This window comes from Phaenicophaeus curvirostris, chromosome 8, assembly GCF_032191515.1.
Source record: "Phaenicophaeus curvirostris isolate KB17595 chromosome 8, BPBGC_Pcur_1.0, whole genome shotgun sequence".
NCBI lineage: Eukaryota > Metazoa > Chordata > Aves > Cuculiformes > Cuculidae > Phaenicophaeus > Phaenicophaeus curvirostris.
The window spans coordinates 19942408-19968456 of NC_091399.1; the positions used below are offsets into that span (position 1 = coordinate 19942408).

The following is a 26049-nucleotide window of genomic DNA, read 5'->3' on the forward strand; positions in this document are numbered from 1 at the left end:
CGGCCGGAGCCGCTCCTTCCGGCCGGCGCTAAAACCCGGAGCGGATCGCGGCGCCGCGGAGAGGCGTCACTGCCACAAAAAAAAGTGGAATATTGGGATTTGAGCTGAAGTCGAGTGCATCTAAGTAGCTGTGCTTGCTGAAAGCCAGAGAGAGAACGTCCCTGAGAGCGCGGGATTTATAGCATCTTGATACAAAAACTCATTACCGCTACAAAAGGTGATTTCAGCTCAAGTAGAATTCACCCAAAAACCAGTATTTTTTAAAAATTAGACAGCATGTCCCTCTGAGAGCAGGATTTTTTAATACCACATAGATATAAAAATTTAGTCTTACGAAAAGCAGAGTTCTGGGATATGAACTCAAGTTCCAACCTGGTGATTCCGTGATTCTATGAAAGTCAAATTCATCCAAGAAGCTGTATTTTTTGAAAGTTAAAGAGAATGACCCTCTAAGAGCATGGGGTTTTTTACACCACGTTGACACAAAAATTATTGCTATTACAAAAAGTGGAACGTTGTGATTTAAGCTAAAGTAGAGTTACGTTCATCCAGGCGATACATAAAGTAGTTACTATCACAAAAAGTGGAATATTGTGATTTAAGCCAAAGTAGAATTCACCCAACAAACTGTATTTTTTGAAATTTGGACAGAATGTCCCTCTGAGAGCATGCTTTTTTTTACAGTATGTTGATACAAAAAGTCATCACTATTACAGAAAATGGAATATTTTTATTTAAGCTAAAGAAGAGTTAAGTTCATCCAAGCGATACAAGAGTAGTTCCTATTACAAAAAGTGGAATATTGTGATTTAAGCTAAAGTCAAGTTCATTCACGTAGCTGTGTTTGTGCAAAGCCAGGCAGAAGGTCCCTGAGAGCATGGGGCTTTATAGCACCTTGAGACAAAAAGTCATTACTGTCACAAAAAGTGGAATATTGTGATTTAAGCAAAAGGAAAATTCACCCAAGAAACTCCACTTTTTAAAAATTAGACAGCGCATCCCTTTGAGAGCAGGTTTTTTTAATACCACGTTGATATAGAAGTTATTACAATTACAAAACGTGGAATATTATGATTTAAGCTAAAGTAAATTTCCTCCAAGTAGCCGTATTTTTAGTCAGACAGAATGTCCCTCAGAGGGCACGTTTTCTTTCAAACAGCATTTTTCCAGACCCTGTTCATCCTCTGTTTGCCGTCTCTCCGTATCCCAAAGGCAAGGTTAGGCAGGGCTGAACCCAGCTCCAAATTAGCAAGAATATTTTGATTTAAGCTACAGCAAACTTCACCCAGGTAGCTGTATTTTTGAAAAGTTAGACAGAATGTCCCTCTGAGCGTGATTTTTTTTATACTGTGTTGATACAAAAAGGAGTTACTCTTACAAAAAGTGGAATATTACGATTTAAGCTAAAGTCGAGTTGATCCGAAGAACTGTATTTTTTGAACGTTAGGCAGGATGTCCCTCTGAGAGCATTTTTTTAACAGGATGTTTTTTGAAATGGTGTTTTCCCACACACTGTTACATCTTGTGTTCGGTGTGATCTGTGCTGAAGAGATGCCTCTGGTTCTATAATCCCCTCTGTTTGCAGCGTTTCCCCATCTCAAGGCAAGGTGAGGCAGAGCTGGAGCCAAAGCTCCAAATTAGCGAGAGATTTGTCCATAATAACATTAAAATTAGACCTTAGAAAGCAGCAGAATATGCATAAGATTCCTAGGAAAATTTAAACACGCGTGTAAGCGGGAAATCCATCCTGCCCCAGCTCTTGTCTCGCTGCACGTCATCGATGGAGGTCACTGCCTCGTGATGCCCAGGCTTTAAGGACGCTTATTTTCTAAAAGTCCAAAATGAGTCTTAGAGAGTTTATTTGCCAGAATTTTCGGTACCACAGGGCGCAAAGCGTGATCAGCATAAAAGCCCAAATTCTAGAATGCTCTGTGAAATCAAGTTTTACTCAACTTATTGCAGCAAGAAAGGTAACAAATGATCAGTAGGTATCGACAGCAAGTTCACAGCAACAGCTTTAAAGGCGACGCGTCTAATAATTAGTAGAAAAGAGTAATGAGGAGCAGCTGAAGTCACTTCTGTTCAGCCTTAGAAGAGACTAAAGGGAGACTTCATCACCGTTTACTGCTTCCTCACAAGGGGAGGAGTAAGAGCAGGCACAGATCTCTCCTTTCTGGTGAGCATCTCACGATGCGAGAGAATGCGAGGAAGATGTGCCAGGCAGGGTTAGGTTGGATATTAGGAAAAGGTTCTTCATCCAGATGATGGTGGAAAACTGGAACAGCATCCCCAGGGAAGCAGTTACAGTGCCAAGGCAAACAATATTTGGACAATGATTTCAGACACGTGGGGTGAGTGGGCACCAGTCCTTCTTGGTGACAAGTTCAGGGCACAGACAAAACCATGTGGGGCTCAGTCCCGCTCCACAGCTGGGATCCGTGTGCTCTGCTGGGCACAGCAGTGGCCAGAGAAGGCTTCAAAATCTGCCTACAAAGGTCCTCCCTGGCTCCACCTCAGGCTTCGTGGTCTGCACCGTGGGCGGAGAAAGGTCTTGTGACATCACAGAGCCTTGTGGGACATCAGCCCATGGTCTGTCAGACCAACAGCCCCTGCAAGCGCACTCAGTGCAGGCACTTGGTCCAGGTGGTCACTGCCTGAACTCTGCTCAGGTGGCAGCGCACACCAGCTCGGGAATCAAGACATCTCCCTCGACAAACACCACCATGAGGCTCACTCCCCTTCTCATCCTCTCTCCCTGCCTGCTCTCTCTGTGCACCTTAGACGCCAACATCGACAGCCTCCACAACAGGGTCGCTGTCACCATATACATCCACGGCTACTGGGACACCCTGAGCGCAAAAATTCATTGCTACTGGGTCACACGCACAACATCTCCTCATCCAGAAGATGGAAGAGAGACGCCCTTTGAAGCCAGGAGCCCGTTCTCCAACTGGCCCGGCAGCGCTGGCCTTCACAGCCCCCACGGCCGGGTCAGGGTCCGCATGGGAGTCGCTCCGGAGAGCCTGAAACAACGGCCGGTTGAGCAGCATGAGAGCACGGCCACTGACCTAGCCTTCCACCTCAGCTGCCTCTGGCGCTGCCTTGCCCAGGTGGACATGACCTGCCTCCTCTGCGGGGCTGGGCAAACCCTCTGGCTCTTCTGCATCGCATGGATAGTAACTGGGCCCTGCAGAAATGGGAAGACACCCCAGAGACAGGTGAGCAAGGAGACGAGCCGTGCAGGGAGCGGCCAGGTTGTGGGCAGCAGGGAACCACAGTGGCCTTGGCCAAGAAGGCCGGCAATGAAAACCCAAAACCCAGCGCAAGCAAGGAATCCTCAGAGGGCCCCGAGGGTTCTTCTGTCCCTTCCCCAGGGACATGCCAAGACGCAGGGCTGAAGCCCTCTGGGAGCCACCAGCACAGCCTGGAGCCTGCCAGAGGTTTCCTCAGCGCAGCGTGCTGCCTGTGACAGTCCTGCCGGGCTGGAGTTCTTCCAGAGGAAGCCAAGCCCAGCAGGACAGTTCTCAGCCCCACAAGCCCCTGCTCGCCTCACCATCCCCCTGTCCTTTGCAGGCAAGGCAACGGATGGCCTCATCTTCCCTGGGGACAGACGCCTGGAGAAAGGACATCCTCTGGAAAACAGACCTGCTCTGCCGAACACAGGTCAACGCTGCCCTGCTGGCCAGGAGCCTCAGGCGTGAATACTCCATGTACCGGAAAGCGCTCTGGCAGCAGCACCCCAAGAGGAAGGCTCCAGAATCAGGCAAGAAGAGGAGAGCCTTCTCCAGCCCCCCAGGCAACTCCAGCCACAGCGTTCTTCCACTTGCAGACCAGCACAGTGACCACGTTCCTGCACAGCAGCCACGGCAAAGTTGGGAAGTGAGTGTTCGTCTCTTCTCCGAAGTAACAAGTGGTGCTGGACAAGCACTGTCAGAGGCAGATGGCTCTCGCCCTGGGCAAGGCAGGGCACTCCCTGGGCAGCCCTGGGGACAGCGTGCTGCAGGGACACTGTCCCCCACCAGGATGCAAAGAAAGGGACGCAGGCCAGGCAAGAGCTTCTCTGAATAAAGGGAAGCAAAGGATTCCCGGTTGCCCAGTTTCCTGCTGGGACCTGTGGATGCCCTGCACAGGGCAGCTCGGCAGCCATGGGCTCACAACACACTGTTGCGCCGCCTCACACAGGCTCCTCAGCCTTTCATCATCCATTCCCCCTTCTTGCAGAAGAGGTCGGTTCTCCCTTAACTGTATCTTGCAGACCCAAAATCCCCCACCCAAGAGCAAAACCGCCCCACGTGAGGAATGAGACACCGCTCCGACCTTCTGCAAGGCACCCACCAGGCTCTGGGTTGAGCCCACGGCTCAGTGAGTTGTCCCACCACACGCCAAGGCCACAAGCTCCAGAGGGGCTGAAGGTCTTGATGTCCTGTCCCCACCCAAGCCAGGCAGTGATAGCGCTACAGACACAAGCTGCCTTGTTGAGATGATCACATACCAGCATCACTACCAGGGCCTTGCTGGAGGGTGTGACAGCAGAGCCACCTCTGTGGTGGGAAGGGGTGTCAGACACGGGAAGGGATGCTCTTGAGGGACTGAGACCTGGCGGTGCAGAGTTAATTAGGGGAGGGATTACACATCATTCTCCCAACTCCCCGGAGCATTGTGTAGTGCCTGCCAGCCAAAACCAGGCTACTCAGACCTGAACAGCAACAGCAGGAGACGACAACCCCAGTCCAGTCACAAAATCCATGCCACATGCAAGCTGCCGGCTCCTCCACCACAGCCCATCCCTTCCCCAGCATGGAGATCACTGTGGTGCTAAAGCAGCTGTCGAATGCTCTTCCATCCTTACCGCCTTTGAGATGAAGATCCTGACACCGTCATCTCCCAGAACCCTCTTCCCAGCCCCGCTCCCAGCAACACCCAGCCTGGCAGATACCTTATGGCAAGTAATTTTACGTTATTCTGCATTTACACAAAAATAGAACAATTCTATATTTATAGAGATTTATAGCCGATTCCGTGCTGGAGGAGTTATTGAGCAAGGCCAGGAGCTGTGGGCGGTCCAGGCTCCCGAGCAGCTGGCTGCTACTCGTTCGGCATTTCCAACATAGAAAATTAAAGGCATTCGTCTCCGTCTGGTTTCTTAAATAGATAAGGGGGAGCGAAGGGACAGTATGTACAGAGGGGCAGTGGCAGGGCCCGAGCGCCCTCCACCCCCAGCCCCACGCCTGCCGCCGGGGTCAGTGCGGCCGGCTGCTGGACTCTGAGGGCTGCCGCTGGCGCGGAGGAGTGTAGCCGTTCAGGTAGCCATTGCTCTGGCGTTTGCTGAGTCCTCCATTAAGAATGTCCTGGATGTGCTGCACTATCAGGTTTATGGCCACTGTGAGCAAAAGGAAGGGAAAGACACAGGGGAGAGACTGCATTAGGATCACTGCAAATAAAATAAAGCCAAGCTAGAAATGACCCAGCTGCCTGCCCTGCTCCTACCACCTCCTATCACACCATGGGGAGCTGCGGCTCTCCAGGGAGCCACTGCCCTGTGGGGACTTCATCCCTAGGACCTGGATGAACCCACCAACTCAGGCCAGTATGGTCAGACTGACTCCAGCCAGGACCTGGCTGTCCTAGCTGCAGCTCTGGCCTTGGAGAAGCACATTTTCCCTTTGTGTGGGATGAACCAGGAGTTTGCCTGGAGGCTCTATACATAGATTGGCTCCCCGGCTTGATCAGAGGAGCATAGACTCCCAGTCACTAATGCTCCAGGTGGGAGCAAACGGGAGAGGCTGATCTCAGCGGGTGTGAGAACTCTCTCAGGCAGCAGCGGGCCGAGTCATCTTCATGGCAGGACTCCTACCTAACTCCACCACCACAACAGAACCAACTCAAAGCCTGCTGCCAGGACGTAACAGGGTCCGAGTCCACTCACCTTCATTATCTGCTCCTCTAGGAATGATCACATCAGCATATTTCTTGGTCTGTGAAGAGAGAGAGCACTGTTACAGGGAAAGTGGATGGACACCAGGCTGGGGCACTGTCCCGCTCCTGGGGTAGGTCCTTCCCGTTCCCTTGCCAAACCCAAGCCCACTGGCAGGTGTATCATTGCTGATAATACATTTTGGATGCTCTTATTTGTCTTCTGCTCTGTGTTGAGAGCCACACTTTGCGCCTTGACTCCATTTTCATGAGGTCATACAGATTCCAGTAAGTTGTAGCGAGAGGCACCCTAACAGAACCTGAACTTAAAAAGCCCTCAAGACTCCAGGAGCTGATGCTTTTGGGCATCAAGCACCCCCTGAATCCAGCCAGACTTCATTCAAGAGCAAAAGCTGGCCTGCCTGGGCCATGTGAAGAATTTTCTACCAGCATCACTTGGAAAAAATGTCTGATTCAGGACACTTGTCCTGACCTATTTTCACCTACAGGTGCCAGGCTCAGTTTCCTCCCGTCTGTGTCAGTTTTTTCACAGCTGGTCAGCTTCCTGACAGCCAAGCTCTACCAGCAGTAAACAAACCAGCCTGCTGAGCTATAGGTGCCTCTGACAGCTCCCGGTGCTTCCAGCCACATCAAAAATCACCAGGAGATGCTGGAGCATTTCAGTGCTGGACAACTGGGCTGAGAGCTGGTTTAAGAGTCAAGTAAGCGCAACAGTGGCTGTATAAATGGTCCCCATCTTCCCTTGCTCTGGCCAGCACTGGGTCTCCATTTTCACCAGTGCCTGCAAGGAGGGAGAAAGGCGAGGCAGCCTAACCTGAGCTGTGGAGCACAAAATGCTCCTGTCTGAGGAGCTGGAAAGAGTATGAGGCATTTTTGGCAGACTCCCGTGGGTGTCACGCCCCTTTTACTTACTGGCAAACAGAACTCCTCGAAGGCAGGCTTGACAAAGGTGATGTACTGAGATAAGATCTGCTCGAGGTCCCTGCCTCGCTCACTGATGTCTCGTAGCACTGCAGGGAAGATGAAAGGCACAGTCAGGAGCCGAGAGACAAATCACTCTGTCCTCCTTCCCTCCAGTACCTGGGTATTCCGCCCGAGGTCTCTGTTCCTGGAAGCTGCTGCCCACGTGTCTCAGCACACCCCAGCTCAGCTACATGCTTTTAACCTGCTTGCAAGCTCTCCTGGGAGCCAAGGGCTGGCTGACCTGACCGAGGGCTTTTCTTGGCCTGTCTCCCTCCCTCCTCAGCTTTGCAAGCACATTCCAGCTGTAACCAGTGCCACCCTGGTCCTGACTGTTCCCAGCCTCAGCCCTTGCATCCTACCTGTCACTCTGCCCCCCGCTTGGAGGAGGATGCTTGAGGACGGGGCATTCTCCCAGCCATCCCAGTGCAGAGCTGCCCCAAGGACAGAGAAGCAGCGTGGGTCACCCTTACGCACGTTATGGCACAGATCAACCCAGATCTGCAGAGGGGAGGAGAGTGCAACTCGCTCACCTAGCCAGCTCTGCCAGGCTCCTCGTGCTGAGTCGGGTGGGAAGGCGAAGCAGGCTCCCACAAACAAAGGATGAGGGGGTACTTGGAGGAGATCAGCTCAGGAAGAAGCCAGGAGAGCGTGCTGGCCTCCTGTTCTTTCAGCCATTTGGGCCTTACGCCCTTGTTTGCACGTGGTATTTGGGCCACTGCCATCTCCAGCCTGAAGCCACTTCAGCATTGACAAGTGCCCCAGTTCAGTGGGAATTTAATCCACGAGTAAGAGCCAGAACAGCCCTGTGGCTGAGCAGACGGCTCTTGGCTCTTCCCAAGGGGCTGGCTGGCTTCTCCCCAGCACGCTAGCGTCTGGCACTGGGTTCAGAATGAGCCTTCGCCGCGTGCCGTGGCACTGCCAGCCTGTGTGACCCGCTCAGCAGCCACTGCCCCTGTGTTTGCAGGGCCAGGCCAGTGCTGGGGCTGGTTTGGCATCGTCCCCGTGGCTTTGTTTGCCCTCAGCCAGCAGCTCTGCAGCGTGGCCTTTCGCAGCCCTGCACAGGGAGGTGATGCGGGGAAGAAAGAGCTGGCAGCGAGATGCGTGCCAACTCCCTGCCTGCTCCAGGCACGGCTCAGCCCAGCTGAGGCTGCTCTCTCCAGCTCCTCGCCTTCTCCGGGGAGAGGGAGCAAGCCCCAGCTCAAACAATACAGAAAAACAAGCAAGGAAAATAAAACAGAGAGGCTTTGTTTCCCAGGTCCCACACCCTGTTTGTTGGCTGCGCTGGGGCCGGGAAGGAGCACAGCGAGGGTGTATTTGCAGCAAACCCAGCCTGGGCCAGAGTCTGGGAGGCCTGTGAGCTGCATGGGGCGAGTGCCCAGGCTGCAGCGACTGGTCCTGACGCTGCAAAACTCTCCTGCCCACTCTCAGTGCAGCCCAGAGCAGGGCATCACCCCCTCACACGCCAACGGGAGTCAAGCGAGGGGTCCCAGCAACCCAGGCTGGGACCTCACGCCCTGTCTGGGGGTATCGCTCTCTACTTGTGGGGCAGGCCAACACCCCAAGGTGATCGGCGCCCGTCCAGAGCCAGCAGACAAGCATTGCTCAAATGCACGTGACACCTGACTTGGTCTTTGTTTTACAGAAGCTGGCAAAGGACAGGGCAGTGAGGGCCCTCAGCCAGAATCGGCTTTGCATGGATCAGGCTGTTGGAGGCACCTGACAGACCTTGCCCCTTGCACTCTGGTAGCACCGTTTTTCTCGGGAGAGGTGCTGAGATGAGGACAGTGCGAACTGCACGTACTGAACCCCGGCGCTATTAATTAACTGAGCTGCCAGCTGTGTTTCCAGGAACATCACCTCATCTCCCACTGCTGCCCAGCCAAAAAGGCCATTGCAGCAACTCTTCGGGACTACTGGGAGAGCAAGATGACTCAGAGCCATGTCGCAATGCACGGCCTCTTGCTGCAAGCTGTCTCCAGCTAAGTTCCAGGGACATGATTAGACCTTCAGCACCTCACACAAAGGCTCTCCTTCCCCTGAAATGCCAGGGGGACACAGAAGAAGCAGACTTGCTGCTGCAGGAGACTGCCAGACGGTCAGCTCCCTGTCAGGAGGCTGACGAGTTGCCCTAATTAGGAGACACGAGCCTAGCTGCCCCTTTGCAAGGCTTTAGTGATGGATGGCAGGTGGGAGAAACACCCCAAGAATGGCCTGTGCCCACATGGCTCAGGACACCGTCCAACAGCAGCAGCACAGCTGGGTTTAGTTCTGCATTGAGGTCAACAGCTGGACGCTCTCAGTTCTTGGTCAATGGGGTCTCAACCAGGTCTCCAGCCCTGAAGTCAGGGTTCTGTACCAAGTCCAAACTGACGGAAACACACACTCCAGCGTATGACTGGGCTGCTCACAGACACGTGGCACTGCAAATGCACAAGGCAACACTTTGCCTTCACAGAATCATAGAATCACTGTTGGAAAAGTCCTTTGAGATCATCAAGCCCAACCATACCTGTCCACTACTAAAACATATCCCTAAGCCCTCCATCTACCCATCTTTTAAATCCCTCCAGGGATGGAGACTCAATCACCTCATTGGGCAGCCTGCTCCCATGATTTATAACCCTTTCGGTTAAGAAATTTTTCCTCATGTCCAATCTGAACCTGCCCTGGCACATCTTGAGGCCATTCCCTCTCGCCTGTCACTTGGGAGAAGAGACCAACACCCTCCTCTCCACAACCTCCTTTCAGGTAGTTGGAGAGAGCAATGAGGTCTCCCCTCAGCCTCCTCTTCTCCAGGCTACACAGCCCCACGTCCCTCAGCCGCGCCTCATAAGACTTCTCCAGCCCCTTCACCAGTCTTGTTGCCCTTCTCTGGACTCGCTCCAGGACCTCAATTACGTTCCTGTAGTGAGGGGCCCAAAACCAAACACGCATTCGACGTGTGTATTCAGATAGCTGATAGAGGGCACTGCCCAAAGCGTGTGCTCCCCTGTGGCTGGGTGCAAACCCAAGTTCCTGCACAGCACAGTCTGTGAAGGGATAAGGCTCACACTGGGGGATCTCGCCAATGCGCATCTGTGCCCTGCTGATACATCTCCTGCGATGACTGTGCTGACACCTCCCTGGATGAGTCATGCCAGAACAGCGGGCAGGGTCAAGAAGGGTGTGTGGAAAGCAGCTTTTAATCAGCACTGATGACATCCCAACAGCAGAGGAAGCTGTGCATCTGTCTGGCAGCAGGAGGGCAGGCAAGACCAGTTCTGTCGCAGAGTGGAACAGTCCCAGGCTGACGCACTGAGACGCGCTCTTTCGTCACAGCACAGAAGTCTGGATGGGACCTCTCCTCTAAGTCATCTCCTGCGTCCCCAGAAACCCTGGGGAGGCTGTCAGAGCCAGGCAGGGGTAGGGACAGTTCAGGCAGAAATGAATTCTGCCCCAAGAATCCCTAAAGGCTGCCTTAGTCACCCAGGAGACTACAAGTGCTACATCAGTGACACCACTCCTAAAAGCTGGGCTCTTCTCCCGAGTGACAGGGGACAGGAGAGGGAATGGCCTCAAGCTCCACCACGGGAGGGTCAGGCTGGACATTAGGAAAAAAATTTTTCACGGAAAGGGTCATTGGTCCCTGGCAGAGGCTGCCCAGGGAGGGGGTTGAGTCCCCTTCCCTGGAGGGGTTTAAGGGACGGGTGGACGAGGTGCTGAGGGACATGGGTTAGTGTTTGATGGGAATGGTTGGACTTGATGATCCGGTGGGTCTTTTCCAACCTGGTGATTCTATAAAATGAAAGGTATCTCAAACCATGCAGACCCTGCAGAGCTGGAGTCTCTCCTGTGTCATTTGGCAACCGCCAAGCAAGCCAGCTAGGCGGGGGGGAGGTCCTAGAGAGGGATATTCTGATTTCTAGGGCTCTTTGCCCCCAAAGCCATCACCCCAGTGCTGAGTATCACAGAGAGGTTTTACGCTAAGCCAGCTCTGCTTGTACAAGATGTACAACCAGCCTCCCTATCTGCATCACCCACAAAGGGCACCCTCACACCCAAACGCACCCGCAGAGCACGCCCAGAGCCACGTCTGGAGCGGATCCACCAGGCGCTGCCTTCTGACCGAACCGTGAAGATCTGCCTGGCCCATCGCACCCTTCCCTGCTCGCACCTGCTGACCAGCAGTAGCTGCCATTGAGCTGCTGGGACAGGGCCATGTGAGGACACGGCACACTTGGAAGTCACACTGCTGCACGCATCAAAGGAGGAATCCCAGACAAGGCAGCAAAACCCCCACTGAATCCTAAGAGACACGGAACGAGCTGCTCTGCGCTGTCCTAAGCTGCCCTGTGTGACATTCTGCACTGGGAGGAAAAGCTCCCTGGTTCTGTGCTCGCAGCAGTGCAGCTTTGTGCCAATGTGTCAGCGTCCCCTGCCCCTGTGACAAGCCACCCAGATCACAGTTAGGGGACATTGCTGTCCCTGCGACGCAAGGCATGCTCAGGTCTCACCTCTGCGGGACAGCCGGGTGTCCGCGTCCGTGTCCACAAAGAGTTTCATGCGGAAGAGATCCCGCACCTCCTGGCTGTAGAAGGCCAGGATGCCTTCGAAGAGCACCACGTCGGCAGGGTAGACGGTCACCGTCTCCTCTTTCCTAGCAGAGGGAAGGAGAGTCAAAACATGCTGGTGGAGAAAAACAAGCCAAGAGAGACGGGAGGAAACAGCAGTGCTCCTAGACACTGCTCCAACCCTGTGATAGCACTGCGGCACCAGAGGGGCGACTGAGGAGACCTACCCCATCGCAGTGAAGAGAATCCAAGCTATATGTGTGTTTCCTAGGAGAACAAATGGCAAAGCAAGAAGCAGACTAGTCCTTCTCCCCCCACCCTGGCCAGCTGCTGCTTCCAAGTGTTAGGTGTCAAGCTGTGAAAGCCCAGAAAGCCTGTGAAAGCTTGACCCGTGGGAACCCGCAAGGGCCAGCTCTGCTCCTCTGCCACTGCAGCACTTTCGTGGGAAATGGAGCGGGGTCACACCATCCACTGCCAACACAGGCATGTAAAAACAAGCTCAACACACGAAGGCAAGAGATACAGGAGCAGAACTGTCACCCCCCTCCTTCCTTGGCAATGCCAGACTCTTTGAGCCTGGAATACTTGTTAAAGCTGCAAACGCAGAGTTTATGGGAAGAGAAGTGAGGATGGGGTAAGAAAAAGAGGGGCCATGATCCCCTCCACTGACGCTTGGATCTTGCTGGATGCCACCGCACCGCTGTGCAGCTTTCCAGACCCGCAGACTGTGCTGGTATCTACCCTGGATTCTCTAACCAAAGGGAAATGGATAGAAACTTTTGGTTGGCACGTTAGGCGCCTGTGGGCAAGTGCGAGCAGAGGGCAGCGTGGGCTGGCAGGGCCGCGAGCTGCGCCGCAGGGCGGTAGCAGAGGCACAGCAAGGCAGGAGCGGCTTTTAGACCTGGAGTGGGAGACAAAGTCATAGACAGGAATCTGGACCGTCTTCCCTTCCGTGATCTCTTTGAGTGTTTTCACGATCAGCTCGTTGTCAAAGGCATCTGAGGAGAGAGGAAACGTTACCAGAGGCAGCTTTGCAACCTCTCCCACCCACCAGATGCTGTGCTTAGCCTAGCCAGAGCCACTGGCACCCCGCACCGGGGTCAGGCACACAGGCTTGGGAGGAAAGCCCCACACATCCCCATGGGCAGGCAGAGCAAGGCCCAGCTCTTCAAGAGCTCCTCGGGCTTCACTGCTTTGCACCAGCCTGGGATCTGACCCGCAGAGATCAATACCAGCCTTGTATGGTGGCACTGACAGCCCAGGCTTGGGAAAGCATCTCCCCTCCAGGGCTCCAGCCCTCGGAGAGACTGAAGCAGTGTTTCAGCCTCGAGCTGCCAGACAGACAGGGGTCTGTTTCCTCGGCGCTGGCTGCCTCCAGCCATTGTCCACGTGGGGACGAAAGGACAGCAGTTCTGAGATTTCCCCACCAAGCCTGGAGACGGTTCAAAGAGCCCCTGGTGCAGCAACAGGGCACAGCCCCCTCAGTATAGAGGGGTTTGCAGAGCAGCTGCACAAGACGGTTCCCTCCTCGAAGTGGGGACACGGAGCTGCAGGCTGCAGGGGGCTGTGCCAGGCCACATCTCCCTGGTCCCGTCCCAGCTGTACCAGAAAGGTTTTCAAACTGGGTGATGTTTTTGCAGGGAGGAGTGTCTTGAGGCGTCTGAGGATTCCCAACCTGCCCTTTCTCATTCCAAACACTCCACCCCAGAGGCAATTTCTTTCCCAAGAGAGACAGAGGTTGTATTGCAGGGGACATAGGTGGCCCCCAGCCACCCTGCCAGGGATTCACCCGGCTCCAGAAGAGCTTAACTAAGTCACCCACTTCTGCCCCATGCAGACACAGCCCCAGTGTCCATGTGAGGCTTTTTGCCGGTGGAACGGAGGGTCCCGCTCCAGCCCTTGTCCCCCACTGCACGGCAGAGTCACGGTGCTGTTCTCCATTCACCTGGGTGGTCAAAATTGAACTGGCCTTTGAGTGCTTTGGATTTCTGCTCTGAGGTAAGGACCCGGTAGAAGCTGTCTTGACTCACGATCACCACCTGCTTCTGGCGGTAGTCCACCTCATTCTGGCCCAGCAGCTGAACGATCTTGGAGCATACCGAGGACTGGGAAAGGAACAAGAAAGGAGGCAAAGTCAGTGGCAAGCAGTGTCTGAGCCGCGCAGGGGGGATGTCCCTGGGTAGCAGCCGTTCCTGGGCGCACGGGGCACTGCCTGCTGGACCTCCAGCCAGAAGTCCACGGTCCCCGCAAAGGCACAGCCCAAAGCCACTAAGGGAAAAGTGCTGCAGGGACATCACCGCTGGGCCCTTCAGTGCAAAAGCAGCGCTCCCTGCCTCCGTCACCCCCATAGCCTGCCCACAGCTCCTATTCTGGGCACAAACAGCAGCAGGAAACCGGTTGGCTGCTGCCTGGGTTCAGCTGCAGCTCCAGGGCCTCCACAGCCAGCTCCAGCCTGCCCAGCAGCTCCCCAGAGAGCAGAGTCGTGCCTGGCACCAGGGCTGAGCCTCCTCCCTGGGAGGCAGCCCCGGCGCCTTGGTTCTCTCAGCCCTGCTTCAGCTCAGAAACTCCACTGCCGCACGGTCAGTGGGGAGACAGCCCTCCAAGAGGGGGAGCCAGGTTGTTTTCATACCTTAAACAAACTCTAGGATCAAAAGGCAGCAGGAAGAGAGCCCTAGCGTGTTTTATCAGCCACCTCTGCCACAGCTGCCAGGGCTGGGACGAGCAGCCGTGAGCGTATCCCGGTGTGTCTTGGCACAGCACGGCTAAGGGCACCGCAGAGCTAGTGGCCGCAGCGCCACGTGGCTCTGGCTGCCGGTACAAATTCCCCACGAGCGCTGCTGGCACACGGAGCGGCACCTCGCGCACCGCTGGGTGCTGGTAGCCGGCATCGACTCTCTGCTGGCGCTGCGGTAGCACTGGCCGCGTGGCCAAGGGGCAGCCAGACCGCGCCATCACGACACAAATCAGAGCACGGCGTGGGGGACAAACCCCAAAGCCGGCTTCAGCCCCTTCTCCTTGGTCACACGAGTCCTTGGCCGCTGCACAACACAGCAGCGTTGACTGCATCACTTACTGGCAGCCGGCACGCCTGCCCCGGCCAGTGAAAGCCAAGGTCAGGCCAGCAGGGAACTGCTCTGCGGCGGCAGGAGCCCCGCGCGACAACCCTGCTCCTACCCCACAGCACCCACTGCTTGGAGAGAAGCAGCTGCTCCTGGTGCCAAACTGAGCTGCTTCACCTCCTGCGAATCACGTTTGCTGCAGACGCCCAGCTGAGCTGCTCCTGGCCTCAGCTACCGAAAGGCTCTCTGCAAAGGGCTCTGCTGCTTTGCAAAGACAGGTTTGCTTGTCCCAGCCTGCCTCCCTCCGCCTGCCCATGGCTCTTTCCACGCTCCCACCTTCCTGCTGGCTCAAGCATCCGCTCCGTACCTGGCTGGCAACCTCCAGGTGCAGAGCTGAAGCCAGCAGTGGTGAGAAGGAACAGGGAGGGGAAGGCACGCCTGGCAGAAGGTTACCCCAGCAGGCAGAGGGCAAGGCTGTTTGCTTGAGAAGCTGGAAGATTTGACGGCATTCCTGTCCCCAGAGACCATCTCCTCCCCTCCAGGCCACGCTGACCTGACTTGGCTGTGGCCGCTGTGCTGTGAGTCAGCCCCAGCGCGGCTGAGGAGCCTCCGCGCACAGCGCTGCTGCAGAGCCAACCGGCTCAGGCTGCCCCACAGCAGCCCTTGTGGGGTTTGGGTTGAGGATGAGGTCTCCCCGAGCATCCCACCTTGTTCTCCCACCTCTCATGGCTGGCAAGTCGTGCTTCCCGAGCCACGCTGGCAGCCCTGCCTTGCAGCAAGCTGCTACCACGCAGAACAAAGCACTGCAAGGCAGTGCCAGTCACTCGCCCTTCGGCACACGCAGAAACAAAGCTGGAGTCCATTCTCCGTTTCCCCTGCTTTACCACTCCCAATACCCTTCTCCAGCCCGCGACAGCCCTACTGCTTATCCAGCTGCATCCCATAGGTTTTGCAAAAACAGGGCACGCGCAGCGCCTCGCCTCCACTTCTCCTCCCTTGCTCTCTCCTCAGGACGCTGCTGCCTTTCTGTGCTGCCCACACCATGAGGAGACACAGCGCAGCAGGGTTCAGCCTTGGCTACAGATGCCAAGGACACCAAACTTCCCAGGCCCTTCGCAATTAGGAATAAACCACTCTCGAGCTCAGCCACCCAGGCAGATCCCCAGCCTGCAGATCAGCAGGCTCCGTAAGAGTCTGCAACAGAGTCTGCTTTCCCCAGCCCAGATGACTTTGGATCAGTGAAAGCAACACACCAGCTGCACTCACGCTCTCCCCCCATGGACCTCAGCACACAGGTGGAAAATAAAACCATTTCAGGGCATCATACAGTTCTGGCCAAGTTTTCTTCTGCCTTATGCACACAAATCCCTGGTCTCCAGATCCTGGAAAGTGGGGAAAAAGAGTCCCCATCAGCTCTGAAAATCACCTTCCTCTTCCATATGCCACAACTCAAGGCATCCAATGGTGACAAAAATACAAGGAAAAAGTAGCCCTAGGCAGGTGGAGACAGGAACAGAAGTCTTGGCTTACGCATACGTCCTCCCACAGGGGCCCAGGACAAAGATTGGAGGGTATCCTGGATGCTTTTTATCATCCAGCATTCTGGGGTGGCAACTGCATCTTGCAGAAGCACCCAGACAGAAGCCAAGGACCCTTCCCTTTCCCCCGGTGGGATCTAGAGAGCTATCAGGAGTGGTGGAGAGAGGATGTCTCGTCCTCAGGACAGAGTTCATGTCCAGTGGAGCAGCAAACCTCGGTGAGGAGTCCTGCAGCTTTCTCTTTGGGGCTGGTAAGAAATAACGCCCGCTTCAGGGCTAAGTGAAAAAGGATTTTCCTTTCCCCGCGATCGCTTGTGGTGGAAACAAGAACAGTTCATGAGGGGCATTCCCTGATGCCAGTCTGAACACCTCCTACAGCTGGACAGGCAGATTTTCCCCTCGGTTGATAAACACCCTATGGTAAGGGGGAAGAAAAACCAGAAATGCAGAGGTTACAAATTCCCCTACGCAGTGGGAACAGAAACTTTCAGCCTCAGGAAGCATCTCTCCTAATGAATGACGCACATCCCCTGCTTAAACCCCCCTCCCAAACCAGCACTGCATACGTCCCTGCCACTAATGTTAATCAGAAGTGGGAAAAATCCACTGATAACTGGGATTGATAATGGTTAGGCTCTGGGAAGGTCTGCAGATGCCCAGGAAGACCGAAGCACGACTGCTAAATACAGTGCCGGGCTGCAGCTGGCCTGGATGCACGGCGACCCAGGGAACATGCGGTGCTGATGCCTACACGGAGGGACAACCTGAGCTCCAATTCCTTGCCTCGCCAACTCCTAACCACCTGGCTCCTACCAGCAAAAGCTTCTCCCAAGGGTGAAGACAATTGTTTCTTTCCTGAGAAGGCGAGGACTGCAGAGGCAAGTAGAAGATGACACGATCATAGAATCACTGAATTGTTTGGTTGGAAAAAACCTTTGAGATCATCGAGTCCAACTGCACCTGCCCACTACCAGTACCTGAAGGGGCTACAAGAAAGCTGGGGAGGGACTTTTTACAAAGTGATCAGATGAGGGGCAATGGGTGTAAACTGGAGAGGGGCAGATTTAGACTAGACAGAAGGAGGAATTTCTTCACTATGAGGGCGATGAGGCCCTGGCCCAGGTTGCCCAGGGAAGCTGTGGCTGCCCCATCCCTGGAGGGGTTCAAGGCCAGGCTGGATGGGGCTTGGAGCCCCGATCCAGTGGGAGGTGTCCCTGCCCATGGCAGGGGGTGGAACTAGATGGACTTTGAGGTCCCTTCCAGCCCAAACTATTCTATGGCATATCCCCAGCACCTTGTCTACCCAGCTTTCACATAATGAAGCCACAGATGAATCCCAATGCAAAAATTCTGAGATTTGAGCCCCACCCCTAGCTCTGCCCTGCATAACACATCCCATCTGCAGGAAGATGAGAGGCACAACAGAGCTCCTCATGTCCTCTCAGACCCTTCTCCAGATCTACATTGTCCATGCACACCTCGCCACGACCCAAAGCAAATGTTGGTGGCAATTCAGCCACAGCTCACTCCTAGCAACAGGATGCTTTCTCAAGAAAAAAGCCTTTCCCTCCCCCAGAACTGGTTTAAAACTAAATAAAAACAGGACACAGCAGCCTCTGAGCCTCCGTGGTTAGCCACCTAAAACCAATGCAGGAATTTCCAAGCGTGCAGGCAGGGAACCCCAGCCTCTCTGCCGTCGCTCATGACCTTCCACACGCTGCAGCGAGGGGAACTCGGCTCCAGGTTCAAGCAAAGCGACTGCAACCCACTGAGCTGCGTTCCCGCAGGCTTTGTGCTTGAGCTGCTCCCTGGAAAAGCCGCGCAAACCCACCCCCAGCGCACACGCGGCGGCGAGCGAGGCCTCTACACACCAAGAGAGCTCAGCGAGACGCTGTTACCGTACAGAAACAGCTGTGGCTCCTCTTGCAGGATTCCTCCTCCAAACCGAGCACACAAATAACCAGTGTTTAAGGAAGAAGCACAGCTTTATTCTGCTGGGAGGGGAAGATGCAGAGGGCATGTGGGGAAGAACTCCTGCATGTTTTTCCAAAAGAACAGAGGTGGTGGACAGGGGAAGAAACTCAGGTTATAGAAGCCCTACCCCTGACGTTTCTTTGAAAGAAATTAATAGTATTTCATATTTAATTCATATTTATTCATGGCCTATAGCCAGCTGCTCAGCTATTTTTCAGGAGCTGACGAATTCCCCAGTACTATTACGCAGATTAACCCACAATCCCTTTGGGTGGCTCTGATCAGCCAGTGAATTACAACTTCAGATGGGTATTAGAGAGAAAGCTGATGGACAGGGCTACGGTTAACCACCATGTGAAGGTACCAGGCAGGAGCCAGCTGATGCTTTCAGCCCTGGATTTGCTGCAGCAGACAGGGCCGTGCGGGCACTTCGGCCCCTGACTAGCAAGGTCTGTCCTGGGCTAGGAGGAATAGGAGTGTTTGATAGGAATGGCTGGACTCGATGATCCGGTGGGTCTCTTCCAACCTGGTTATTCTATGATTCTATATATCCACAAGCCCAGGGCATATGGATATGCTGGCCCCAGGGCAATCAATCCATCCCCAGGGAGCGCGGCACTGCAGAGGAACGTCTACAACAAGATGCTCACAAGGTTCCCACTACAGCAGCAGAGAGGACCTCCCATCCTCCCAAAGACTCTAGACTAGACACCTAGCAAGAGTGACTGATGCCAGATACAGTGACTCTGGCTCCAAAGAAATGCTGAAACTGCCAGTCCCCTTGGAAGCAAGACTGAGCAGGAGAGGCACGCGCTGAGCTCCCCTGTGGAAGGAAGAGAAGGACAGCCTCCTGCCACCTCTGCAGGCTGCTCGCCCCGAGCCAAGATGCTGCTCACCACAAGGACAGTCGTCCCCAGCAGAGCGATGCCCACAGGGAACGCCTTGGCCAGGAGCAACGACAGGTTGCACCCACCAAGGAGAAAAGCCCAGAGGTTACATCTACAGGCACCACTGCCACAACCTCCTTCCTGCAGGATCTGGATGTGAACAGGCTTGTTGATAACTTTGCACCCGCAGGACACCTGGCTAGGGTGTCCTCATCGCATGCTTGTAGATAAAATAGTCCCCAGTTTTGGGATCTGGCAGGATTTTCCCTAGGAGCACATCAGGGACCACTGGGATTACTTGCTGCATTTCTCTGATGGTTCCCTTTCCAGGCATCACGGGAGACTCTTATTCCATTGGGTTCTTGAAATAAGGAGCTGTGATAATGCTGCCCAGCTTATCTTCTGCAGCACACTAGCTAGATATTTTGGTTTCTTCTTGTAAGGTTATAGAATCATAGAATCACCAGGTTGGAAAAGACCCACTGGATCATCAAGTCCAACCATTCCTATCAAACACTAACCCATGTCCCTCAGCACCTCATCCACCCATCCCTTAAACCCCTCCAGGGAAGGTGACTCAACCCCCTCCCTGGGCAGCCTCTGCCAGGGACCAATGACCCTTTCTGTGAAGAATTTTTTCCTAATGTCCAGCCTAAACCTCCCCTGGTGGAGCTTGAGGTCATTCCCTCTCGTCCTGTCCCCTGTCACTTGGGAGAAGAGCCCAGCTCCCTCCTCTCCACAACCTCCTCTCAGGTAGTTGGAGAGAGCAATGAGGTCTCCCCTCAGCCTCCTCTTCTCCAGGCTAAACAACCCCAGCTCTCTCAGCCGTTCCTCGTAAGGCCTGTTCTCCAGCCCCTTCACCTTAATTATAGAGTATTTAGGAAGCGCTTGGTGGACTGGGGTGACACACAGAATAGACACCAAACTGGGAAGGGTCCCAGAGCATCTATTAAAGATCTGCCTGTGACTGCAGGGAGCTAGTTCACGACCCTCTCCAGTTCATGATCCTCTCCAGTCCTAATGGAGCACATCCGCATGGCAGCACCGGGACTGGAAACTTGCTATTCTCGTACCAGAAGCTCAGGCCTCCACCCAGAGCTTTCCCAGGCAGGTTCACCATTCCTTCCTTTTCCCTTTGTGAGCCACAAGCCAACCAGTTTGGGGCAGGGACAGCCAGGTTTCTGTTTGCTCACCCTCGGATGCTGCACGTGTGATCAGCAGCCCTGGGCCGGAGCATAAACAGGCACACATCAACATAGATTACACACCGAGGGAAAAACAACCCCCAGCACAATCCCTCCCAATCCACCGGTGTTGGATGCGGGATATTTTTCTCGAGCCCCTGCCGCAAACTCCATAGCCCGGAGGTGGCTGAGCCCACGGGACCACGGTGAGCCAGCTCCATAACAAACTCGCACATATTCAGTCACTCACAGGAAAGGGCTGAGCCATCAAAACGTCCTGTGTATCAGTCTGATCAGGGGCTGGCACAGGGTAACGTTCTACTAGAAAGTTTGACGAGTCTCTAGCTCGCATCGACACCAGCGTTCAGCAAGTCAGACCCTGTGACTCAGGGCTCCTGCCAGCCACGGAACGTCACCAGTTAATGGTGCTGAAGCCACGCAGGATTCCTGCGACCCCTGCTACCCCCTCCCGTGGCTCCCCCGGGGTCTCCCCTGTGCTTCTTTGCCTGGCATCCAGGTGGTGAAACAGCAACGATGATCCCCAGGCTGCTGCGATCGACCTCAGCGCCCGCTGGGGCAGGAGACCGGGTCAGTCACGCGAAGAAGCCTGCATGGAGATGGAATCGCCTCACGCGGAGCAGCCGGGGCCACCGCATCCCCAGGGACCAGCATGCTGGTTGTCCCACCCCAGCCTCCTTCAGCCTTCTGGCTAGCTCGCTCTTCCAGGCAGCCTGCTCAGCCCCAGACAGTGGTTTTGGTGTTTAAAGCAACCGTGCCTCATGGATTAACAGCAAAGAATACACTTGGCTGAACACACACTGCAATTCTGGTGCTCTGCAGTCTGGAAAGACTCGGGCTGCATGTTCTAAGAGACATTTCCAACTTTCTGTGCTAATTAAAGATCCAAACAGCGCAGCCACCAGACCACAGTGACACTCACATTCAGCTCTCACTAGTTTGAAGGCCAGACAGCCAAGGAAAGCGTTCACACCTTTAGAAATACGCCTTTTCTTACAGGCTCCTGATGGAAGGCAGCGATCAGCACCTCGCTTTCATAGAATCATAGAATAACCAGGTTGGAAGAGACCCACCGGATCATCGAGTCCAACCATTCCTATCAACCTATCAACCACTCCTACCATCCTATCCTTTGCAGCATGTGGGGACAAGCAATTAATGCTTTAGCCTGAGTTCGAAGAGCTCTGCCCATCCCTGCAACCACCCCAGCACCAGATGCTCCCACTGCTGCTGCTGCAGAGCTGCAGGCTTCCAAGAGCTAAGTAAGGACAAGTGAAGAGCTTAAGAAGGTATCCCACCACGTTCCAGCTCATCCCAGCAGTCAATGTGCTGAACTCTCCTCCAGCCCGCAGCCTGGCTGCCTGCCCTGCACGCTGCAGTCCTTGGTCGCCGGGAATCTCTTGCAGGAGGGAGGGATGTAGCTGTTAGCACAAATACCATGGGTATAACGAGGAAACGAGCTTTAGCGGAGCACTTGAAAGCATTACAGGATGAAAGAAAATGCTACGACCAGCACTGGGAATGCCTCTGAGGAAATGAGGCGGTTGCAGCGCTCTGGCACGGGAGGAGGTCTCAATGTCATCTCCTCCACATGGGAGGATGGAGCAAGCTTTGCCCGGCCAGCACAGTGCTCGGACTTTGGGGACAGTGGGAGAAATTGGTGCCTCCCAGCAAGTTTTTGAAGAGCCTGTCCCCATTAAGCCAACACGAAACAGCCACCACGCGGCCGGCGCTGCCCTCCTGGAGGGCTGCAGCATCCCAGCTTCACCCAGGACCTCCACGCATCCCCGCTTTTTCTCCCAACACAGTCCAGATTGCTTTCAAGAGCCAAAACCAGGAGAGCACTTAGGTTTCTACCTCCTGTTTGAGTACCCAAAGTTGCACAAGCTTCTTCTGCTCGCTAGGGAACAGCAGTCGGCCTTTGAATCCCGAGTTCTCACCAATTTGCCTTTAAGAAACCCCAGCCAAACACTCCCCCATCCCTCTGGAGAAGGCTGGATGCTTCAGTGCCAGTTTCCCCAGGGCGCCACGCAACAACAAGTTGTGGCAAACTCCAAACAGGATCCTCTCCCCCCACAGCCTGACCGCGCTGGTACATCAGGAGGGATGGGGGGGACCGTGAAGCCTTTTTCCCCCCCATCCTAGACTCAACAAAAGCAGCAGCGGGAGGGGCTGGAGGAGGGCTTGGGAGGCAAATGCCCTCCGTTATCTTTGGGCTGGTGCGGTGCCAAAGGAGCTCGTTAGGACAACAACCCTCGACTGGTGTGAAGGCGAAGCGGATTTGCCGCTTTTCCCAGTGGGAAAGGCACCTGCTTCACTTTCCCTCTAGGAGTATTTTGTTTCCACCCAGAGCCAGCGCACCAGCACAATTCGAGCTGCAGGCAAGCCCTTCGCTGGGCAAACTGCCCCAGCCCCACGGCTGCTTCCCCGGCACACGCTGCGGCTCTCGGCATCGCCCGGCACAGGGCGCTGTCACTAGCCAGATGGGGGACACCCCGCTGACCCCCTGCCTTGGGGCTGCATCAAATGCACATTTAAGAATCTGCATGCCCAAGCGCTAGGTCTTGGTTTTCCCCCCCGTTTCTTCTCCTCGAGAAGGCTTTTCTTTGCCAGAATATTTCTTGCAGCCTTTCCCACCAACTCTGTGCTGATCTGCAGGGTCTCCTTCAATGAGCCGCACTGCACAGGGGTTTTTAGCAGCCACCTATCACTGGAGTGGGGGAAATCAAAGCTAAGAGACAGGAAAAGCCAGTTAGTACATCTCCTTTGCTAGAAAGAACCATTTCCCTATTTTTTTTTCCTAAGGCAGCCTGCTACTCAGCATTTTTACTTTGAAGACGAGAACAACTGTGGCACGTTCTACCGTAATCACCGCTTTTACCTTGTGGGCCAGAGACACTGCGTTCAGAGACATGAACAGCTCAGCAGTGCCAGATTTTATTGGGATGGCTACGGAGAGAGCAGACAAACCCAGCGCCTTTGAGTCACCGGGAGCTGCTCCGCAGGAACAATCCAGCTCGGGTTCCCAGTGGAGGAGGTTGCATCCTCCCTCACCATCCCTCCCCTGCTGGATCTGGATTTTTCCCCACTGCAGCAGCGACACCAGCCCAAGAATCAAAAGGGTGCTTGGAGACGCATGGTTAAGACACCTTCTTATTATGGGCTGGGGTGCCACAGATGGGTTATGGCATCCTTCAAGGGGAAAAGGGGTAAAGCACGAATTGAGGCAGGGATAGCAGGGATTTAAGGCTCCGTTCTTCCTCAAAAAAGGGTAAAACACGAATTGAGGCAGGGATAGCAGGGATATAAGGCTCCATTCTTCCTCGAAAAGGGGTAAAACATGAATTGAGGCAAGGATAGCAGGGATTTAAGGCTCCGTTCTTCCTTGAAAAAGGGTAAAACACGAATTGAGGCAGGGATAGCAGGGATATAAGGCTCTGTTCTTCCTTGGAAAAGGGTAAAACACGAATTGAGGCAGGGATAGCAGGGATATAAGGCTCCGTTCTTCCCTCCGTGACACCTCACATTCAGTTTACTTTTCAAGGCCAGGTTGGAAGGAGCTTTGGGCAGCCTGGGCCGGGGTGGGGGGTGTCCCTGCCCATATCAGGGGGGTTGGAACTGGATGGGCTTTGGGGTCCCTTCCAATTCAAACCATTCTGTGATTCCTTAGGCATCGCTACTCCCAAAATTATTATTATTATAAACGATGCGGGGGGGGGGGATGTCTGGTAGCAGCGGATCTGGCTTTACTGCTGTTAAATAGGGCAAAAAATACAAAAAAAAAGATTTTTGCATCCCAAGGTGGGGCTGGAGGCAGAGAGCACAGACACAAAGCCGCCCCGGGAGGGTCGCCGTGAGTCAGCACCTGGGGACACGGGGACCCCCCGGCCCCGGGAACCGGCCCCGCCGCCTCCTCCAGCCCCGTGATCGGTACCGGTGCCCCATTCATTCCCCGGTACCCGGTGTCTCCTTCTCCTCCTCCATCCCCGGCAGCCGCCTCCGGTGCCTCCTTCTCCCCCGGTTAATCGGTACCGGTGCCTCCTCCTCGCCCTTCTCCCCGGTAACCGGTGCCTTTACCTCCTCCTCCACCCCGGTGATCGGTACCGGCGCCTCCTTCTCCCCCGGTAATCGGTACTGATGCCTCCCCGCTCACTCCCGACCCCGGTAATCGGTACCGGTGCCTCCTCCTCGCCCTTCTCCCCGGTAACCGGCTCCTTCTCCTCCTCCATCCCCGGCAGCCGCCTCCGGTGCCTCCTTCTCCCCCGGTAACCGGTACCGCTGCCTCCTCCCTCTCTCCCGGCCCCGGTGCCTCCTTCCCCGCTCCCTTCGCTGCCTTCTCTCCCGGTTCCCCCCCACTCCCGGCCCCCGCGGGCGGCGCACGTGGCGCTGGAGCCCCGGAGCCCCGTTCCCCGCACCTTGCCGCTGGCCGTGCCGCCGCTGACCCCGATGAGGAAGGGCTCGGTGCCGCTGGGCTGCCCCTGCTCCTCCAGCCGCTGCTCGCTGTCCCCCGCCATCCCGGCCCCGGCCCCGCCGCCTCCCCCGCGCGGCGCCGCCTCCCGCCGACCGGGCCCCGCCGCACGTGCTCCCGCGCGGCCCCGCCCCTCAGGGCCCCGGGGACCCGGCCCCGTCCGCCCCCCGCCCCTCACGGCCCCGGGAACCCGGCCCCATCCATCCAGCTGCCCCACCGACCCACTAACCCATTGATCCCACTGCCCCATCCATCCACTGCCCCATTGATCCACTGCCCCATCAATCCCTCTGCCCCATCGATCCACTGCCCCATCGATCCACTGCCCCATCCATCCACTGCCCCATCGATCCACTGCCCCATTGATCCACTGCTCCATCGATCCAGCTACCCCACTGATCTGCTGCTCCACTGACCTGCTACCCCACTGAACCCACAGCCTCACCAATCTGCTGCCCCATTGATCCACTGCCCCATCGATCCAGCTGCCCTACCGACCCACTACCCCATCGATCCGCTGCCCGATCGATCCACTGCCCCATCAATCCAGCTACCCCATCAATCCACTGACCCACTGATCCGCTGCCCCATCGATCCACTGCCCCATCAATCCAGCTACCCCATCAATCCACTGACCCACTGATCCGCTGCCCCATCAATCCACTGCTCCATCAATCCAGCTACCCCACTGATCTGCTGTTCCACTGACCTGCTACCCCATCGAACCCACAGCCTCACCGATCCGCTGCCCCAGCGATCTGCTGCCCCATTGATCCACTGCCCCACTGATCCACTGCCCCAGCAATCCCTCTGCCCCACTGTTCCCACTGCCCCATCGATCCACTGACCCATCAATCCAGCTACCCCACCGATCCACTGCCCCATCGATCCATTGCCCCATTGATCCCGCTGCCCCATCGATCCCCCTCTCCCACTGATCCCTCTGGCCCATCAATTCCTCTGTCCCACTGATCCCACTGCCCCACCGATCCACTGCCTCATCGATCCCACTGTCCCATCAGTCCAGTTACCCCATCACTACTGCTGCCCCATCAATCCCACTGCCCCATTGATCCTGCTGCCCCATCATTTCCAATGCTCCATCAATCCCATTCCCCCACCCATCCCACTCTCCCACTGTTCCCACTCTCCCATTGTTGCCACTCTCCCATCAATCACTCAGCCCCATGAACCCTGCTGCCCCATCAATCCCATCAATCCCATTCCCCCATCGATCCCACTGCCCCATCAATCCCACTGCCCCATCGATCCCACTGCCCCATTGATCCCACTGCCCCATCGATCCCGCTATCTCATCAATCCCACTCTCCCGTCAATCCCGCTGCCTGCTCCCCATCAGCCTCCGCGAGCAGCTGGGACCACACCGAAGGGTCTCTATGGGGATCAGCCCCCATTCCGTGTCCTCCCCCTGGCTTCTCCCATCACACTTCTTCCCCCCCACCCAGACCCTGGT

General features: G+C 55.4%; 1 protein-coding gene across 1 annotated transcript; it reads right to left on the reverse strand.

Moving 5' to 3' along the window:
• Positions 1-4979: 4979 nt before the first annotated feature.
• UCK2 (uridine-cytidine kinase 2) lies at positions 4980-24632 on the reverse strand. The gene is made up of 7 exons (XM_069862721.1): positions 24523-24632; positions 13393-13552; positions 12349-12445; positions 11391-11533; positions 6847-6944; positions 5927-5975; positions 4980-5380 (listed from the first exon to the last, which is right to left on the reverse strand). The coding sequence occupies exons 1-7, from the start codon at positions 24619-24621 to the stop codon at positions 5241-5243; spliced, it is 786 nt and encodes a 261-aa protein (XP_069718822.1). The 5' UTR covers positions 24622-24632; the 3' UTR covers positions 4980-5240.
• Between the last annotated feature and the right edge of the window lie 1417 nt (positions 24633-26049).